This window comes from Diaphorina citri, unplaced genomic scaffold (assembly GCF_000475195.1).
Source record: "Diaphorina citri unplaced genomic scaffold, Diaci psyllid genome assembly version 1.1 scaffold568, whole genome shotgun sequence".
NCBI classification, from domain to species: domain Eukaryota; kingdom Metazoa; phylum Arthropoda; class Insecta; order Hemiptera; family Psyllidae; genus Diaphorina; species Diaphorina citri.
Window position 1 is genome coordinate 82,731 of NW_007378002.1, and position 21,566 is coordinate 104,296.

At 39.2% G+C, this 21,566-nt stretch overlaps 1 protein-coding gene and 2 long non-coding RNA genes across 3 annotated transcripts in view; 1 reads left to right on the plus strand and 2 right to left on the minus strand.

The window, feature by feature from the left end:
* LOC103510180 (DNA-directed RNA polymerase III subunit RPC1) overlaps positions 1–21,566 on the minus strand; it is a 34,714-nt gene that overhangs the window by 9,879 nt on the left and 3,269 nt on the right. The window contains exons 3-16 of the mRNA XM_026824297.1: positions 19,254–19,422; positions 18,465–19,039; positions 18,107–18,164; positions 16,143–16,254; positions 14,936–15,058; positions 13,601–13,778; positions 12,613–12,798; positions 12,000–12,179; positions 11,234–11,479; positions 2,740–2,939; positions 1,700–1,919; positions 1,296–1,330; positions 743–902; positions 103–237 (exon numbers count right to left, since the gene is read on the minus strand). Coding sequence (XP_026680098.1) covers positions 103–237; positions 743–902; positions 1,296–1,330; positions 1,700–1,919; positions 2,740–2,939; positions 11,234–11,479; positions 12,000–12,179; positions 12,613–12,798; positions 13,601–13,778; positions 14,936–15,058; positions 16,143–16,254; positions 18,107–18,164; positions 18,465–19,039; positions 19,254–19,422 — 2,577 coding nt within the window. The remainder of the gene's footprint in view (positions 1–102; positions 238–742; positions 903–1,295; positions 1,331–1,699; positions 1,920–2,739; positions 2,940–11,233; positions 11,480–11,999; positions 12,180–12,612; positions 12,799–13,600; positions 13,779–14,935; positions 15,059–16,142; positions 16,255–18,106; positions 18,165–18,464; positions 19,040–19,253; positions 19,423–21,566) is intronic.
* Positions 8,945–10,499, plus strand: LOC113467852. The gene is made up of 2 exons (XR_003391793.1): positions 8,945–10,223; positions 10,284–10,499. It is a non-coding gene; the product is annotated as an uncharacterized LOC113467852 (long non-coding RNA).
* Positions 10,243–10,925, minus strand: LOC113467853. The gene is made up of 2 exons (XR_003391794.1): positions 10,686–10,925; positions 10,243–10,537 (listed from the first exon to the last, which is right to left on the minus strand). It is a non-coding gene; the product is annotated as an uncharacterized LOC113467853 (long non-coding RNA).

The window sequence follows — 21,566 nt, forward strand, 5'->3', positions numbered from 1 at the left end:
GGAGTAAGTAATTAAGATTCGACCTTTAACAAAAGAAAATTTGGTGAGCTTTCGAGAATACTCCGATGGTCATCATTAGATTTTAATTTTGTCTCTACTTACCTTGTACTCCTTTGATAACAACAGAAGGCAACAGTTGTTTCATCTGATACATCTTGGAATTGAAAGACTTGGAACTATCCTTGGGTTTAAGAATGAGGAACGAATGACCACTGACAGTAAGATGTCCGCTGATACCTGGATAATAGAAATGAGAGAGGGTATAGGAATAAATGGCTTGATTAGTGGTAAGCTACCAGTTAAATATTAGAATAATCCCTCCTCCCTCTCCTCCCAGAAAATTCTGTAGTGTTGGTTCTACAGTTTTATTGTATACTCGTACTTATGTTATTGTTGAAAATAAATTAAACTATTCCATTTCAATCAATCAATTATTAAATAGGGGAAAAATACCAATTTTTCTTACAATTCGAAGATTTCTTCTTCTTTTAATGGGTTTAACCGTTTAAGTTCATTGTATAACTGCTAATAGTGCTGAGGTTTTACCCTTCATTCGACGACAAGCCACTTGTCTACTCAAATTAACTTCACCCAACCTGAGTGGGGCCGGGAAAAGCCAACAACACGCGATAGCCCAAATGGTCACCCATTCGGATACCGACCACACGCAACGTTGCTTAACTTCAGTGAACCAAACTTACCTCTCATCATCATAACTATCAATCTTCTAGCTTTCACATACCTCTGGTCCTCTCAATACAGTATCGTATGGAGTCGATGTCAACTTCCAAATGGAGAAGTCTTATCCTGTCCATGTCTAACTTGATGAGAATGAAACTATCATCCGGCACAAACACCTCTTCAATATATTCACACACTTCCCCTGGAGAATAAAAATCAAATCAAATCATGAATTATTTGTGGTAAAGCAGAGAGCTTTTTCACAACCTTTGTGGGTAGGTATCACATATCACAGCATTACTAAGTGCCTCTCATTTACTATTGATTCTCATTCAGCATCAATCTTTTTTACATTGGTAATGCCGCCACTGGTCAACATAAATTACATTTGCACTAAAAATTTGGTTTTGTTCTTTGAGTGTACTCAAAATTTCGTTTCTTTCTTTGAGGGAAAGATTTAGTGCCTTATTTTTGAAACTCAGCCTTATTTTTCATAATGCTCGGAGACCATGTCCAAACAGTGTCCGGGCATGCTTCAACTCTTCAAGGATAACAATCACTGTAAAATTGGATTGTATGCCTAGCTCCGGCTACAAATAAATTGGACTGTAGACCCGGCTACAAATAAAAATGTTCATTGAAGCGACACCTGGAATCGAACCCAACACCTACGGTTATATTCAGTTGTTTCGACTTAGTTGAGGTTAAAATGATAGAGTGAATTTTATGCTGAACAGATAAGGTTCTAGAACGAACGGTTGGCTTTCTCCGTTCTAGGAACGGATGTCCACCTCTCTTGGATTTGGGACGATAAGAGACCTCTGTTGTTACAGTTCCTCTATCAACTCTTTTTTTACTTTATATTACCCTTATTTCTCTTTCATTTAAGACATCTACACCAATCAAAGTGTTCTTTTAGATTTAGAAACACTGTGAATGGCAAATACTGATGTCTGGGGTGCTTTACTTGAAAATGTCTAGCTTATTAGGGATATTATTATTATTTTAAAAAACTTACCGGCAAAATGGAAAGTCTTGAGTGTCATTTGAGTGCCAGGTTCTCCTATACTCTGAGCAGCCAGGGCCCCCACGGCCGTAGCAGGCTCAATCTGGGCCCGTACGTATTTCTCGCGACATCTGGTGAGGAATTCAGCAAGTTGAGTAGGAGTAAGACGAGACACTTGCTTGAAGATTGCACCGCCGTTCGAACGAAGATCACAGGATTCCAGCTTCTCCACCTGGAAAACACGAGAATCGTTTTATTATTTCACATATGTCGGACGTCGGACGTGTCTTTGACAGTCGAATTTCGGAAGAAAAGTACGAATATCATGGAAAACAAACAAAACAATACACAAAACCAATCTGGAGAAAACAACATAAATTATATTTGCACTCAAAATTTGGTTTTTCTTCAAAGATGGGAACAGAATCTCGATCGAATTTCGGAAGAAAAGTAGGAATATCATGGAAAACAAACAAAACAATACACAAAACCAATCTGGAGAAAACAACATAAATTACATTTGCACTCAAAATTTGGTTTTGTTCTTTGAGTGTACTTACTCAAAATTTCGTTTCCTTCTTTGAGGGAAAGATTTAGTATTTTAATCAGCTCAGCTTTGAGAGCACTGAAACTCAGCCTTATTTTTCATAATGCTCGGAGACCATGTCCAAACAGTGTCCGGGCATGCTTCAAGGATAACAATCACTGTAAAATTGGATTGTAGGCCTAGCTCCGGCTACAAATGAATTGGACTGTAAACCCGGCTACAAATAAATTGGACTGTAGACCCGGCTACAAATAAATTGGACTGTAGACCCGGCTACAAATAAACTGGACTGTAGACCCTGCCAGCTGAGTTAGCTTGGTTGGTAACGCTTCTGCCTTACAAGCGCTAGGAAACGGGTTCGATTCCCGCCCGTGGCCAATTTTATCCTGATGGGATAATATTTGTTCTCGCAACGGCTGACTTACCTTGTCCTGGTGTGACGTCACCGATTCCTATGGAGAAGCCGCGGTTCATCAGATAGAATGACGTCATACGTGACGCTTACTTTTTTCGAGAACTCCTCCAGAAACTTCTTGATGTCCCGCACAAAGTTCTCGCTGGTATCCTGCAGGAATTCCTTACTGTCCAGCGTCTCATTAGACAGAGCTAGTATTTCCTGAGCAGACAAGCTCGGATCGGAGCGACTGGAATTCTTGGCAATGATATCATCCAGGAGACGTTTCAATTCCACAGGGGTTCCGTTACCTAGCAACCAAAGAGATGTAATTTTTACTTTTCTTATCTTATAGGAAGGAAAGTAATGTAATCGGGTCAAACTTTCGATGGTCAGTTTTTAGTGCCAAAACACATTTTGAGGTCCCTAGAGCCTATAATCCAACGTTTCAGCCATTGGTCCGTGTGTGTGTCTGTCTGTCTGTCTGTAAACAAAATATCTCGAGAAGGGTAAGAGCTAGAGACTTGAAATTTCTCCAGGAGACGTTTCAATTCCACAGGGGTTCCGTTACCTAGCAACCAAAGAGATTTAGCACATTTGCCCCCATTTAGCACAGAATACATATTTTTGTATGTATTCTATGAATGGGGGTACATCCCAACAAAAATAGACAGCCAAAGAGATGTAATTTTTACTTTCCTTATCTTATAGGAAGGAAAGTAATGTAATCGGGTCAAACTTTCGATGGTCAGTTTTTAGTGCCAAAACACGTTTTGAGGTCCCTAGAGCGTAAATCCAAAGTTTCAGCCATTGGTCCGTGTGTGTGTCTGTCTGTCCGTAAACAAAATATCACGAGAACGGTAAGAGCTAGAGACTTGAAATTTGGTGTGTAGATGTCAAATGTGACAAGGATGCAACTCAAAACGTTTGGTTAAGATAGGTGCTGCGGTTGGCGGTATTTTGACCGCTTTTTGGCGGTTTTCAGCTGGTGTGTAGATGTCAAATGTGACAAGGATGCGACACAAAACGTTTGGTTAAGATAGGTGCTGCGGTTGGCGGTATTTTGACCGCTTTTTGGCGGTTTTCGGTGTAATTTATTATTATCTCCTTGTAAGCGCTAGGCCGCGAGTTCGATTCCCGCCAGGGGCGGATTTTAGCTTGAACGGATGTTCGAGGAGACTGTGGTTCGCATCCCAGAAGTGAGATAAAAAAGCGAGACAAAGGAAGACAATTTGTAGGATTAATTTTAAACAAATTAATTCCATTATTTCTTTTACATACTTGGTAGCTACATACTTTTCTTAGGAGTTAGATGTTGACTTGGGAAAAACACTTTTTAGCATAGCTAACATGTTCTGAGCGAGCACATATGTATGTTAAGCAATATTGCGCGTGCATCAGGATGGGTGACCATCTGGTTTGTATTGCTGGTTATTCCGTCAACTAATACTGACAAGAAATGTCTAGTACTTCGAATTTTTCTGTATCAAATCTTGGTCGTATCCTTTCTTTCTCTCCCTTTATCATTTCTTCACATTCTTGTCTAAACTTATTCCACTTTTGTCTTGCACATGACGTCACAAACAATGCCAGGTTGATGTGATATTTCTAAGGATAAGGAAAATAAAAATCAATAGAAAGTAAAAATTGTACTTTCAAGAGCTTTTTCACAACCTTTGTGGGTAGGTATCACATATCACAGCATTACTAAGTGCCTCATTTACTATTGATTCTCATTCAGCATCTTTTTTACATTGGTAATGCCGCCACTGGTCGCCACTCGAATAAAGTAGCTACTCAATTGTCCTCACGAGGCTGAGTGCACCCGAACTCCAAGCACAGAGCTGGGTTAACACAAGAGAACACCAGAAAAGGCTAGCCATTCACTATCAGGTAGACCTGATCAGTTCCGCATGTCAGGTCTACCTGATACCTGATGAGCAAACACACTATCAGGTAGACATGACGGGCGTAGACCTGATTAGGTGTACCTGATAGTGACTGGCTGGTCCAAGCAAGATATCTTTGAAAAAAATCTACAGATGAAGTCTAATCATGACTCACCTAACACTTCTCCCTTGCTGGTCATCAGATCTGCCACCAGCATAGGATGTCTGAAGTCAATGCTCATACCATGGTTCTCCATGACCAATTTGATCTCCGTCATAATAGTACTTCGTGCAGCCTCTATGCCTAGAGTTTTGTACACCTCGTATGTATTGTTACTCGAACATTTGACACCTGATAATGTGAAATATAAGATTAATATCCCGTCTGCCAGCCTTGTTTCCTAGTTACCTTGGTGGATAGCGCGTCTGCTTTGTAATCCCTAGGCCGCGGGTTCGATTCTCGATATATCCTGAACGGATGTTTGTTCTCGGAACGGTTGGCTCTCTCCGATCCTTTTCCTGTCTCTCTACTCTCTTCAATTTCGGGACCACAAGACCTTAGGAGTTACAGTTCCTTCTATCAACAGCCACTGTGCTGTACTGGCTAAACTTATTTTTATTATTATTTTATTTTTTTGAGAAGAAAAAAAAAAAATCTTCCAGGAAAAACTCTGTTAACTCACCTTTAACTCCATAAGTAGCCATGACGTCTCGCAAGTTATCCCCCTCCACCAGTAACTTGTACTTGGTTACTCCTTCTACATCTTCCTCATGAATCACAGCTCGGTTTATACCTGAAGCACAAAACACTCGGCAATGTCAAAAGAATGTGCCTTGAAGTAATGCGAAAGTGGTACCGAGGTACAATAAAACCAGTCCTTCTATGAGGACAGACAGACACCGAAGCGAATACAATAGCCCGTCCACTGTACCATTTTTTATTACTATCGTAATAATAAAGGAAGGAAGGACTAAAAAAGTTAAACTATAGCTTCAGCCAGGTTAGGGTTCGATTCCACTCGGGGCGAACTTTATCCAAGACAGATAAGGATCGTTCTCGGAACGGCTGGATTTCTCCTAGAACACTCGGCAATGTCAAAAGAATGTGCCTTGAAGTAATACGAAAGTGGTACCGAGGTACAATAAAACAAGTCCTTCTATGGGGACAGACAGACACCGAAGCGAATACAATAGCCCGTCCACTATACCTTTTTTTTTATATTACTATCGTAATAATAAAGGAAGGAAGGACTAAAAAAAGTTAAACTATAGCTTCAGTCAGGTTAGTTAGCTAGCGCTAGGTCGCGGGTTCGATTCCACTCGGGGCGAACTTTATCCAAGACAAATAAGGATCGTTCTCGGAACGGCTGGATTTCTCCTATCCTGTCTCTCTTCTCTCTTCGCTTTCGTGACGATAAGACCTCGAGGTACAACAAAACAAGTCCTTCTATGGATCTATGGGGACAGACAGACACCGAAGTGAATACAATAGCCCGTCCACTATACCTTTTTTTTATATTACTATCGTAATAATAAAGGAAGGAAGGACTAAAAAAGTTAAACTATAGCTTCAGCCAGGTTAGTTAGCTAGCGCTAGGTCGCGGGTTCGATTCCACTCGGGACGAACTTTATCCAAGACAGATAAGGATCGTTCTCGGAACGGCTGGATTTCTCCTATCCTGTCTCTCTTCTCTCTTCGCTTTCGTGACGATAAGACCTTAGAAGTTACAGCTCCCTCCTTGGTAGTTGACTACAGCCCAGTGTAGTCAACGAACTATGTACCAAGGGTTTATAGGTACTTACAAGAAAATTGAAATAATTACATATTTAATTAAGAATCTTCAAGAAATAAAATTACAAAGACAATTAAGATTCGACCTACAATACTCCAACCCTCGACCCGTTGGACGACCAAGAAACACATGAGAAGGTGGTGTCAGGGAATCTCTCGAATCCATTGGAATCCGACAAGATGGGCAGACCATCGCCCAGGACAGACAAGAATGGAGAGGGCTGGTGGGGGAGGTCAAGGACCCTCGCGGTCTGTGAAGACCCTGGAGTAAGTAATTAAGATTCGACCTTTAACAAAAGAAAATTTGGTGAGCTTTCGAGAATACTCCGATGGTCATCATTAGATTTTAATTTTGTCTCTACTTACCTTGTACTCCTTTGATAACAACAGAAGGCAACAGTTGTTTCATCTGATACATCTTGGAATTGAAAGACTTGGAACTATCCTTGGGTTTAAGAATGAGGAACGAATGACCACTGACAGTAAGATGTCCGCTGATACCTGGATAATAGAAATGAGAGAGGGTATAGGAATAAATGGCTTGATTAGTGGTAAGCTACCAGTTAAATATTAGAATAATCCCTCCTCCCTCTCCTCCCAGAAAATTCTGTAGTGTTGGTTCTACAGTTTTATTGTATACTCGTACTTATGTTATTGTTGAAAATAAATTAAACTATTCCATTTCAATCAATCAATTATTAAATAGGGGAAAAATACCAATTTTTCTTACAATTCGAAGATTTCTTCTTCTTTTAATGGGTTTAACCTTTTAAGTTCATTGTATAACTGCTAATAGTGCTGAGGTTTTACCCTTCATTCGACGCCAAGCCACTTGTCTACTCAAATTAACTTCACCCAACCTGAGTGGGGCCGGGAAAAGCCAACAACACGCGATAGCCCAAATGGTCACCCATTCGGATACCGACCACACGCAACGTTGCTTAACTTCAGTGAACCAAACTTACCTCTCATCATCATAACTATCAATCTTCTAGCTTTCACATACCTCTGGTCCTCTCAATACAGTATCGTATGGAGTCGATGTCAACTTCCAAATGGAGAAGTCTTATCCTGTCCATGTCTAACTTGATGAGAATGAAACTATCATCCGGCACAAACACCTCTTCAATATATTCACACACTTCCCCTGGAGAATAAAAATCAAATCAAATCATGAATTATTTGTGGTAAAGCAGAGAGCTTTTTCACAACCTTTGTGGGTAGGTATCACATATCACAGCATTACTAAGTGCCTCTCATTTACTATTGATTCTCATTCAGCATCAATCTTTTTTACATTGGTAATGCCGCCACTGGTCGCCACTCGAATAAAGTAGCTACTCAATTGTCCTCACGAGGCTGAGTGCACCCGAACTCCAAGCACAGAGCTGGGTTAACACAAGAGAACACCAGAAAACAATCTGTCCAAATATTTACGATCAAAATAAAAGAATTTTTTTTTTTTCATGATGGCTATCAAACCCCGGACCTTCTGAATGACGTGCAATCGACTGACTCGCCCTGTTCCCTCAGATACTTACCCAATGTAGTTCTCTCTAATCTGCCCTTCACAATTCGAGCGTAATCTAAATCCGTATCCTTATCCAGATAAGCAGTTATGATCGGAGTACTAATGTTTCGACTAGCATTGATGATTTCCTTAATACGAGGTACTCCCTGAGTAATATTCTATAACAGCTTCCAGAGTTTCTTCTGCCGAACATCCTGGCTGAGTTTGTAATCTCCCGGATTCCATAGCTCTAATGTAACCTTCACACTTGCTGTAACCTTCACTGAGTAGTCTCTCCTTCGCTCGTAGTAGACCTGAGGAAAGTGAAACCTTCATTAGGATAAACAGAACATCCTACGGATTCCATAGCTCTAATGTAACCTTCACACTTTCTATAACCTTCACTCAGTAGTCTCTCCTTCGCTCGTAGTAGACCTGAGGAAAAAAAAAATATTAAAAGAAGCGTCTGGGAAGAATAAAAAACTTCAAATGAAATTTTAACGAATTAATTAGAATTGGCCAGTCACGCAATATTTGTGTAAAATTTTATTCGAACACTTAATCTGTCCATGCCAGCTGAGTTAGCTTGGTTATTATTATTATTATACAATTGGATCAAACTTTATTTACAGATACAGATGGTAACAATATAAATACAAAATAAAGTTTGATCAAGGGAGTAATATTCATTGAAGCAACACCTGGAATCGAACCCACAACGGATTATAGTCGTTTTTTTTTTCAAGATTGTATCTCGGTACCGCTTTCGCATTACTTCAAGGCACATCCTTTTACATCCACACCTATCCAAGAACGGAAATATCTGGTTAGAAAATTTCCGCCCTGGCCGAAATTCGAACCCAGCACTTCCGGGTTGAGAGTCAGTGCTTTTGACCACTCTGCCACAGAGGTGGGCAGTCAAACGGTTACCCGCTGTATGGGACTAGACTTAAAACTTTGCCCTAAACAGATAAGGTTCGTTCTAGGAACGGTTGGCTTTCTCCTATCCTGTCTTCCTTCTTTCGTCGATTTTGGGACGTTAAGACTTCCGTTGTTACTGTTCCCCCAATCAAAGCCCTAAAAAAAAAAAAAAAAAAAAACCTTACCGGCAAAAAAAAAAAAATGTACTTTCATATAGTAGGTATGTCAATTAGGGTAAGATAACGTCAGATTTTGATGGAATAATAATGACGTCCAAGCAACCCAGAGCCGAGTGGGTGTCATGCTGGAAATCCTGGGTTCAATTCCAGGTAAGGTTAAAGATTTTTCGGCTTTGATTTCGGGATGTGCTCAGCCTCTTGGGGAAAGTGAGGATTTGAAGTTTGCATACAATGTTAATCCTCCAAGATCCTCGAGAACGGGTTTTCTGATTTCGATGATGTTTTTTTGTCCCTACGGTCTGTGCCATTAAAATGTTTGTGCTCAACATGAACGACAAATTGTTTGAAAATCGGACAAACCAACAAACATCATCGGATTTAAATATTAACCCTCTTTGTTTCTTCAAAGATGGGAAAACACAAGAATCACCTAGTCTTCAGCCTTCTCAAATCTTTAACCTATCTTAACATTGACTATCATTATTTTTATTAACCCAAACATAATTTCGTAGCGTTATTTTCTAAATTTTGTTGAGTACCCCATAATAATAGTTGTGTAGATCTCCATTGGAAAAAAAAAATAAATTTTCCTTCTATATTTTACATACAAATTTAACAGTTTAACACCCATTTACTGAAATATATTATTTTTGAAATGTGTGATGTATAATTATTATGTATTAAATCATTGATTATTTTATTTTCTTACAAGCAAATCGATTAGTTATATGATGTATTTATTGTTTATTTATGTATTAACAAAACTACCTTATCAATTTCTAGAAGTATCATTTCAATTATAATATTTAGACTAAGATGTAGAAATACTGATAAAATGGGTGTTGTCCGCTGCATTTCTTACGTTATTTTCATTGTAACAAAGTTTAACCTATAAATAAAAATGTCCGATGTTATTTTTTACAATGAGAATGCTCGTCATAAAAATAATCCTTTCGTATTTGGGATTTACAAATTCATAATTCAAAACATCATAAATAAAAGCACCCGCTTTGTTTCTAAAGTTCTAATTCAGATTAACGTACTTTTCTAAAATACAGTTTATGACAAACAAATTGATTATCTAGTTATCCACATGTATACTTCTTGATTTATTATTACAAAATTTATGAATACATTTTACTTTTTGTAAAAAACAAAACAATCCAGTTGTATTCATTTGTCTAAAGTTTCATTTTCCTTCAATGTTGGTTGGAGAGTTTTTAATTTATTATAGGTTTATCTGCGTCTCTTTTTTTTTTTTTTTTCGCCGTCTATGAAACAAACACTCAAACAAAATAAATGAGGTGGGTATCTGGCTGCTTGTTCGCCGTCTATGAAACAAACACTCAAACGAAATAAATGAGGTTGGTATCTGGCTGCTTGTTATCGTGTGTGCTCTGCTGAGCTTTTTGAGGACGATTGAGGAACTGATTGAAATGACCAAAGCCCTAAGTAGTCGAAAGGGTTGCCACCATAGGGTAGGATTCATGCAATATAATTTTGTAGAAGAAAACCTTCATAGAAGAAGAAGAAGTCACTGAAGAATTATCCATGTGAGAGTACAGCGTTTTCTTCCACGACTTTTCTATGGAGCTTTTCTTTTACAAAATTTTTAGCCCTCACCATAGGGTAGGATTCATGCAATATAATTTTGCAGAAGAAAACCTTCACAGAAGAAAAAGTCACTGAAGAATTATCCATGTGAGAGAACAGCGTTTTCTTCCACGACTTTTCTATGGAGCTTCTCTTTAACAAAATTTTTAGACCACCCCATAATATGAATAGGTACTTGAGTACTTGACTACATTCTAAAATCCTATGGAACAGCCGCCAATGTGTTCGTATGGAACTCTGGATTATCAAACAGCAGAGTCCTGGGCACTGGTTCTGAGCGGGGAACTGCCTGCAGTAGTTTGATCAGTCCCGTACCAACGTTCATGGGCAGTCCCATGATAATGCACTCAGATACGCCACTGATGCAGTCGGTTTGGCCGTAGAAAGCAGCGTCGAACTTTAGGATAAAATCCGACCCGGGCGGGAATCGAACCCGCGGCCTAGCGCTTACAACGCAGACGCGCTACCAACCAAGCTAACTAGGCTGGCGGGTGTTCTTTTAATCTAATTGTTCTAATATGAGGTAAAGGTACTTTTCAGTCCTAACGCAGCAGGATAAACAAGGTATATTCTATTCCAGCGGTTCTCAAACTTTTTTATACGCGGCCCCTTTACTGTATTTTTTCATGTGATCTTAAAGAGGGTCTTGAAGTCTTTCACGGCCCCCAGTTTGAGAACCGCCGTTCTATTCTATTCTTACCTTCCATATAGCTAGGGTCCAGCCCATCCCCTCCGAAGCTGAACTGTACAATATCCCCCATGGAATTCCTCACGCTCATGTCATATTGAACACACAGGTCCTCCAGAGATTTAACCAGACGTCTCTGCATATACCCGGTCTCGGCCGTTTTGACCGCCGTGTCCACAAGACCTTCCCGACCGCCCATCGTGTGAAAGAAGAACTCCGTCGGCGTCAGACCCGAGAAGAAACTGTTCTGGACGAAGCCTGTTGGGAAAAATATTCACAATCAAAATGGGAGTTCTTTATTTTTATTTTATTTTTTGTCAACTCTCGGAATCAAACCTGGGAACTTTTGCATTCTCTTTATAGTTTATAGTGACAGGTCAAATTCATCTTAGGATGTCAGACCGCAATGTCAAATAAAATAAAACGGCAAGCACAAGCTGGTAACGCTTGTGCTTGCCGTGGCTAAACGTGCCTCCTTTATTATTATAATTCATTTGGTTTTACAAAATTTTACTAGTGGATGCCCTTTGCACTGCCTTACAAGCGCTAGGAAACGGGTTCGATTCCCGCCCGTGGCCGATTTTATCCTGATGGGATAATATTTGTTCTCGGAACGGCTGACTTACCTTGTCCTGGTGTGACGTCACCGATTCCTATGGAGAAGCCGCGGTTCATCAGATAGAATGACGTCATACGTGACAGGAAACGGGTTCGATTCCCGCCCGTGGCCGATTTTATCCTGATGGGATAATATTTGTTCTCGGAACGGCTGACTTACCTTGTCCTGGTGTGACGTCACCGATTCCTATGGAGAAGCCGCGGTTCATCAGATAGAATGACGTCATACGTGACAACCTCCACATGGCGGTCACAGCTACATCTTCTCCAAAGTCACGTAGTAAGATGTAGAACACGTTGGCCTTCCCCCCGCTACCCAGAGTGGACTTATCCATGGAACCTTAGCAAAGAAAAGAAAAATCCAATTATTCTTGCCAGTCTAGTTAGCTTGGTTGGTAGCCTTGTAAGCGTAAGCCGCGAGTTCAATTCCTGCCAGAGGCAGATTTTATCCTGAACGGATGTTCGAGGAGACTGTGGTTCGCATCCCAGAAGTGAGACAAAAAAGCGAGACAGAGGAAGACAATTTGTAGGATTAACTTTAAACAAATTAATTCCATTATTTCTTTTACAGACTTAGTGGCTACATACTTTTTTAGGAGTTAGATGTTGACTTGGGAAAAACACTTTTTAGTATAGCTATTATGTTCTGAGCTGACAGTCTAAATGAATCACTGCTTATACATACTTATTTATCAAAGAGGTAAATTAATAAATTGAAATAGCTATCTATGAACAATACCAGATTGTTTAACTTCACGGAAATCACTTCTTACCTGCCAACAGTTCCGAGTTGCGCAATATAACATAAGAGTCCCGATGACAGAATTCTTCATTGGCAGTATACGCGCGGCCTTTAGTTTTCAGATTAGCATTGACGGGACAGTCCCGGTTCGGTTTGAGTATGAGGGAGAATATTTGTTTCCCGGTCCAGATCACCGCCGTTCGAACGAAGACCACAGGATTCCAGCTTCTCCACCTGGAAAACACGAGAATCGTTTTATTATTCCACATATGTCGGACGTGTCTTTGACAGTCGAATTTCGGAAGAAAAGTAGGAATATCATGGAAAACAAACAAAACAATACACAAAAACAATCTGGAGAAAAATAAATTACATTTGCACTCAAAATTTGGTTTTGTTCTTTGAGTGTACTCAAAATTTCGTTTCTTTCTTTGAGGGAAAGATTTAGTATTTTAATCAGCTCAGCTTTGAGAGCACTGAAACTCAGCCTTATTTTTCATAATGCTCGGAGACCATGTCCGAACAGTGTTCGGGCATGCTTCAAGGATAACAATCACTGTAAAATTGGATTGTATGCCTAGCTCCGGCTACAAATAAATTGGACTGTAGACCCGGCTACAAATAAAGAATAGAAATAGAATATACGCTGTGTGTAATGTTTGACCGAACGAAAGTGAGGTCTGCGTTTGAACTTGACCGCTTTGCATTTTGTTTGTCTGAATGTTTGTTTGTTCCGCTATAACTCGAGATTTCCTGGTTATACTGCCAAAATCAGACTGAAAAGTCCCTCTACTTGAACCTTTGGCATGACCTAGTTAGCTTGGAGGGTAGCGCGCCTGACTTGAAAGCGCTAGACGCGGATTCCCGCCCGAGGCGAACTTCATTCTCAACAGATAAGGTTTGTTTTTCTAAAAGCTGGCTTTCTCGAATCCTGCCCTTCTTTTCTTCGATTTGGGGACGATAAGACTTTTGTAGTCACAGTTCCCTCTATCAAACCTCTTGAAAATAAATTAAATAAAAAAGAATTAATTCCTTACCTGCAATAAGTGTGGAAGCAATGCGCATAGTTTGAGCCCTATTAAAGAAGGCATTCTTCTGGGTGAGCAAATATCCCCCTGTGATAAAATCCTGGGTTGCTGCTATCAACAGTTCTCCATTACGAGGTGTCACTAGGTTGGATTTGTTTGCCATTAGGACCTGAAGAACAAGGTTTGCCAGTTTGCATTAAAAAATAAGGATGTATAAAAAAAAGTAGATATCATCACAAACATCAATAAACAAATGCACGTCCTATTTTGAAAAAAAAAAAAAAAAAAAAAAAAAAAGGGTATTGCCAAAAATATTCGCATATCCAACCGCATCGAATATCGAAAATTACGTGTTTTTTTGTTTTCCCAATTTGAAACAGGCTCCGAGAAAAACGATTTCAGCATAAATTCTAGGCTACCCTGTATATATAAAAAGGAGACAATCTAAAATCAAATAGGTAATAATTGAAAAGAAAGATACGGGGAGGCACAGTTTACCATTGTATGTACAGTGTTTGTCACAAAAGGCGTTCTTCGAATAATACACTGCCCTAAATTTTCCGACTTGACTTGGACTAGCGCTCTTTAGCCGAAGGAAAGCGCAAATATCGCGCCTGTTTCTGACAAGTTCCCAAGTTGTACTTACCTTAGCCCGGTGTGCCATAATACTGAGCTTGTGTAGACTAGGCTGTCTGTTGAATAGAACCACATCGTTGTCTACCAAATGTCTTATTCACAATCGAAATGGGAGTTCTTTATTTTTCTTTTATTTTTTGTCAACTCTCGGAATCAAACCTGGGAACTTTTGCATTCTTTTTATAGTGACAGGTCAAATTCATCTTAGAATGTCAGACCGAAATGTCAAATAAAATAAAATGGCAAGCACAAGCTGGTAACGCTTGTGCTTGCCGTGGCTAAACGTGCCCCCTTTATTATTATAATTCATTTGGTTTTACAAAATTTTACTAGTGGATGCCCTTTGCACTCAACCTTTGCTAATTCTTTAGCAAGGGAAATTTTAGGCTGGTATGCTCAATGTTTAAATTAATATAATTAATTTAATAGAATTATTAGATACTAGGTATTATTATGTCTATTCACATTACGTTGAACTTCCGGTATTTGTTAGAGAACCGAAGGGACTAAACTCCATTCATGTTACTAGGTTGAAATAAACCTTTAGGTATATTCATATTCTAACCAAAATGTTTCGACAATTCATGGATTGAGAGAGACCCTTATGGTCCCTACCTGAATGTACTGAAAAATAAATCAAGCACATTTTATGCCAATACCTTGGGATCGAACCCGCGGACCTCGACTTACCAGAGCTTCAGCGCGCGCTTCCTCGGTCTGAGGTAGATGCACGTTCATTTCATCACCGTCAAAGTCAGCGTTGTACGGTGTACACACACACTCGTTGAATCTAAACGTACGATGTGGCAGAACCTGGACACAGAATATAGCATAAAAAAAAGTTTCATCACCGTTTTCACTTCGTAGCTATGAAACAACTGCTGTAAAAGAGTGGTAGCTTGAAAAGAGTCTGAGGTGAAAATGCCATGATTTGTCTACTAGGTAGGAACTTAAGTTCATAAAATACAGGGTGTCCCAAAATTTATGCTTAAATCGCTTTTCTCGGAGCCTGTTTAAAATTGCGAGAAAAAATATTGCCAAAATATTCGCATATCCAACCGCATCGAATATCGAAGAATTACGTGTTTTTTTGTTTTCCCAATTTGAAACAGGCTCCGAGAAAAACGATTTCAGCATAAATTCTAGGATACCCTGTATATATAAAAAGGAGACAATCTAAAATAAAATAGGTAATGATTTAAAATAAAGATACGAGGAGGCACAGTTTACCGTTGTATGTACAGTGTTTGTCACAAAGGGCGTTTTTCGAATAATACACTGCCCTAAATTTTCCGACTTGACTTGGACTAGCGCTCTTTAGCCGAAGGAAAGCGCAAATATCGCGCCTGTTTCAGTTTCATCACCGTTTTCACTTCGTAGCTATGAAACAACTGCTGTAAGAGAGTGGTAGCTTGAAAAGAGTCTGGGGTGAAAATGACATGATTTGTCTACTAGGTAGGAACTTAAGTTGATAAAATACAGGGTGTCCCAGAATTTATGCTTAAATCGCTTTTCTCGGAGCCTGTTTGAAATTACGAGAAAAAATATTGCCAAAAATATTCGCATATCCAACCGCATCAAATATCGAAGAATTACGTTTTTTTTTTTTTTGTTTTCCCAATTTGACACAGGCTCCGAGAAAAACGATTTCAGCATAAATTCTAGGCTACCCTGTATATATAAAAAGGAGACAATCTAAAATAAAATAGGTAATGATTTAAAAGAAAGATACGAGGAGGCACAGTTTACCATTGTATGTACAGTGTTTGTCACAAAGGGCGTTCTTCGAATAATACACTGCCCTAAATTTTCCGACTTGACTTGGACTAGCGCTCTTAAGGCGAAGGAAAGCGCAAATATCGCGCCTGTTTCTGACAAGTTCCCAAGTTGTACTTACCTTAGCTCGGTGTGCCATAATACTGAGCTTGTGTAGACTAGGCTGTCTGTTGAATAGAACCACATCGTTGTCTACCAAATGTCTTAAGAACTCTCTTATTGGTTTACTTCCCCTGATTTAGGCTGTTGGAATGCTATATTATCCCTATATATTCCTATGTAACAACCATGTCTATAATGGTAGACTTCACTTTAGCTACAGTACTTTCAGGCAAAGGTAAATACCGTCCTATTGTTATAGTTTGAAAGAAAGTTCCCTCTGTCCTGATAACCTTTAGCTTGTGCTATTGTTCAAGAAATCAGCGCGATTCCAATCAAAAATTAAATAGGTATTGTAAGTTCGTATTTAAGTATTGGTAAAGTACGTAGATAACTACACTACGTAGGTATTTTACAGAGATCTAGGTACCTTTAACTGAGAAATGTTGTTTACAAGATACTTACGAGAATACAAGAACTTGCGTCGGTAAGCAGCACCTGTTAGTTTCAAAGTGAATTGCTAGTTGTTTCTGATATCTTGTTCAGGATTTTGAAAAGTGCAAATGTATTTTGTGACAGAACTAGAGCTACTAGAGTAGAAAGTATTCCTGAGTACCTACCTGATGCTTTTACTCTTATAAAATCTAAGTACTTGTACTCACTAGTATTGACTGTATTAGGTACCTACCTATTAGGTATAATCGCAATCAGTCCTTAGATAGGTAGACTTACATACTATAAAATAGATTTTAAATATGTATAAGTACATTTATAGAACCTACCTGTTAGTTTCAAAGTGAATTGTTAGTTGTTTCTGATATCTTGTTCAGGATTTTGAAAAGTGCAAATGTATTTTGTGACAGAACTAGAGTTACTAGAGTAGAAAGTATTCCTGGGTACCTGCTTTTACTCTTATAAAATCTACTTGTACTCACTAGTACTGACTGTATTAGGTACCTATGTAGGTATAATCGCAATCAGCAATCAGTCCTTAGATAGGTAAACTTACATACTATAAAATAGATTTTAAATATGTATAAGTATTAAGTACGTATGTACATACATAGAACCTAAGCACCAAGACATTGACCATTTTTTGTACTTTAGTAATAATTTCATTTGTACAGTCCTCTTTGTAGACGTCAGGTAGGTAGGTATCAGACTTTTTTTTTATACTCCTTGTGTGCTCCACCAGTTCAACATTTCCTGGCGTTCGAAAACTGCCTTAAAAAGGTGTGTCCAAACATTGTTGACCGGCCGTCGATCGACGAGGTGAATCTATTTTATCGAGGCAGTGTGGACGGTTCAGTCGACATCGATCGACGGCCGGTCAACTATGTGTGGACACATCACCTTTATATTATCTCCAATACTTTCGTTGAAAGGAGAGACACCTGCCGAAGTTTGCCTCAATCCTTCTACTGTAGGTACCTATTAGGTAATAATGGTAGTATTAGCTACTTGTATGTACATATTATGTACCTATTTACGTGCATCTTGTAACATCCCCAAGATTTCACCACCTTTGTTTCCTTGTTCCTGGTATTTTCTCCCCCTACACTTTGTTATCTGGTGTAACAACTATGGTGATATTTACACAAAAGGATAGGTGGGACCTTACCGTACCTACAGGGTGCGATTTGACCGTAGGTATTTCACTGTGGATCTTTTTTTTTTTATTTTTGAATTTTTCACAACTTTAGTTTAGTACCTTCATAGTAGGTAGGTAAGGTAGGTATACACATGTCAGAGATAGAACGCTTGTTAGAAAGTCCACTTCTCAAAAAGGCAGGTGTGGAATAAGATTTCCAACAAAGAGGTGATTTGATTGGGTACAAAATGCTTTATGCGGATGTCAGTTTCTCAACAATACAACCATTATACATATACATATTAAATGCATACATAATTAACCGTAACAGTAGCACAGCGACAAGCGACAGTTATCAACAAAATTCCTCCAAAACACCGAAATTTTCGGCGCACCCTGTCGACGAAAAAGAACATTCGGATAGTTTCATTGTGAGATCATCTTCGTTTGTACCTGAAGGAGGGGAAATGTATTTCGTTAAGATGTAGAGATTAGAGAACAATGAAATAAAGGCATTGCTAGGAACTTGTATTTTTCTCACAAGCACAGGCAACTTAAATTGGATTTTTCTCACAAGCACAGCCAAATTGACCCCATGGAACAACTTGAGTATAATTTCTACTAAGTTTAGTGAGAGAGCCTTTGCTTGACACTGGATTTCCTAAGTGCTAGGCTGACATTCTCTAGGAGCCCTGGAATTTCTAAATAGGTAACTACACAACATGAAATAAAAAGTCCTGTAAGCAGACTCACCTGATTTCAAATCAGATATAACCGAGGGTCGGATACAATTTGGAGGTACCAGGAGACGTGTGAGTATCAAATCACTCGGTTTACTAAGTTCAGCATTCATCAGAAGCAATGGAATATCCTCCAATGGGATAGCTTCAAATAGTTGCAAAACTTCCAGTGGGTTCAATGTCTGAATCAGACCAAACTTCTTGTGGGCTTCAATCTCAGGATTGAACTTGACAGCTTCGTTATATTCTGCCAACAAGTCTTCTACAATAGCATCTTTCTTCTTTGTGCGGTTCTTGTATTTCTCATGGCTTATCTTGAGCAGTCCACATTTCTTTACAACCCCATTGATTTCACCACAGTGTGGACATACTGATACTTTCTTTGTGGTTTCCAGAATTTTCTTTTTCAGTGACTTGCGTACGAGATAGCTCAGGGCTGGATTGCGAAGTTTAGCTCGAAAACCAGCAGCTTTCTCTTCGCCTAAGAGGACACGGGCACAAGTTGGATTCTTGCATATACTTTGGAGAATGTTGATCACACAACGAAAGTAACCAATGTGAAACACGGGCAGAGGAAGGTCAATGTATCTGTAAGAAAAATAGACAACATATCATTCATAATCCATAATTTAAATAATAAATACCTAGGTAGGTACTTGGTTAAATCTTTTTGAAGTTCCATTATTAATTCCCCAAAGAATAATAAAATCTGGTATCTGTACCTACAGTATCTATCTAGCCTTAGCTCCTATCCATAAATTTAGAAAAGCCAACACCTAGATAAAATAAAATAAATACCTACCCAAAATGTCCCACACAGTCACTCAAGTTCTGTCCACAAGTGGTACAATTTGCTTCCTTCTGATTGGTGCCCATACGTCTATCAAGCAATCCATGGGGGATTGGAGTGCGCTGAGGGTCCTGACAATAGAGATTCTTTGACACAATTTGTATGTGAGACTGTTGTTGGACTCTGTCCTGTGATAACCTTTAGCTTGTGCTATTGTTCAAGAAATCAGCGCGATTCCAATCAAAAACTAAATACCTAGGTATTGTAAGTTCGTATTTAAGTATTGGTAAAGTACGTAGATAACTACACTACGTAGGTATTTTACAGAGATATCTTAGGTACCTTTAACTGAGAAATGTTGTTTACAAGATACTTACGAGAATACAAGAACTTGTGTCGGTAAGCACCTGTTAGTTTAAAAGTGAATTGTTAGTTGTTTCTGATATCTTGTTCAGGATTTTGAAAAGTGCAAATATATTTTGTGACAGAACTAGAGTTACTATAGAGTAGAAAGTATTCCTGAGTACCTGATGCTTTTACTCTTATAAAATCTAAGTACTTGTACTTGTACCCACTAGTATTGACTGTATTAGGTACCTAGGTAAGTATATTCGCAATCAGCAATAAGTCCTTAAGGTGGATTTCCACCAACGCGACTTTTGCCGCGCGACAGGGTCGCGCGGCAAAAATCCAATAACGGAGGTCTCATCTTCCCGGAATCGAAGAGAGGAGAATAGGACAGAAGAAAGCCAGCCGTTCCGAGAACGAACCTTATCCGTTTTCTGTTTAGGATGAAGTTCGCCCCGGGCGGAAATCGAACCAGCTACTCTCCAAAGTAAGTAGGCTGACTAGGTTATATTTTTGAAATCAACATGAATTTTATAAAATGATCTTTCCCTTCCTCTTCACATAAGATATTAGGGGCTTGCCGAGCAAGTGGGAAATCGCCAATATTCCTGAATGATATACATCCCTCTATCATCCATCTTTCTTCGGCACATCTTACGATTTTGCAGTGTGAAAATCAAGTCTATTCTTCAATTAATAGGTACATAAATGGAGAGAAAAGAAATAACAATGAAAATAAATCTCACCTTCAGTTCGGACGCAATCTTGAGTCGATTGCCGTATCGGAGAAATCGTTTGAAATTGTTGCCTTCCTGGACAATGAAGTTTGCACCTAAAAAAAGAGACAATAATGACAAAAGTCCATGAAAAAATCAAGGAAGCACAAGTTACTCTGGAAGCCTAGAATAAGCCGTAAGAGAAATCATGAAATTCAAGATTTACATATATGAGATACCCAAGCCATCAGAAAAATCACTCGATTTGATATTTCATTGAGATCGAAAGGAAGAAAATCAAAACTATTCCACGAGAAGATGGGGGACCCATTTGTAGTTTTGCAATTACCTCATTGTAGAGTCAATTAATTACAAAAGGAAGTTAAAGGAACAACTTTTGACAAACTTTCTCTCATTTTTGCACCATCTTCCCAGTTTTCAGATTTGGCGGAGGTAGGTCAATCCTTAGATTCCAATCAGTGCCTGGAAACAAACAAGTTACTTACTTTCCGTGTCCGTGAGATGACACCTATCTCACGGTGTTGGAAGGTTTGGGGGCTTCTAACCAAGTTTAGAACAGCATATTCAAAGGTGGAGAGACTGTTCACGGTCGACCCATTTCTGGAACCACTTGGGGTTTGAAGATGAGAATAGAATATATGCTGATTACGCTGTCAGGATGAGACTGAAAAGTCCCTTTTGCTTGTCAAAATAAACTTCGAAGGTAGCACGCCTGCCTTTCAAGCGCTAGTTGTGGGTTCCCGCGCGGGGCGCATTTTATCCTGAACGGATAATGTTCGCTCTCGGAACGGCTGGCTTTCTCCTATCCTGTCTTCCCTCTCTCTTCGATTTCGGAACGATAATACCTCCTTAGTCACAGTTCCCTCTATCAAACCCCATATGCTGATTACGCTGCCAGGATGAGACTGAACCCTTTTGCTTGTCAAAATAAACTTCGAGGGTAGCACGCCTGCCTTTTAAGCGCTAGTTTCGGGTTCCCGCGCGGGGCGCATTTTATCCTGAACGGATAATGTTCGCTCTCGGAATGGCTGGCTTTCTCCTATCCTGTCTTCCCTCTCTCTTCGATTTCGGAACGATAATACCTCCTTAGTCACAGTTCCCTCTATCAAACCCCTGAAAAATACTTTCCTTCCTATAAAATAGGGAAATTAATAAAAATTAATCAATTCCTTACCTGCAATAAGTGTGGAAGCAATGCGCATAGTTTGAGCCCTATTAAAGAAGGCATTCTTCTGGGTGA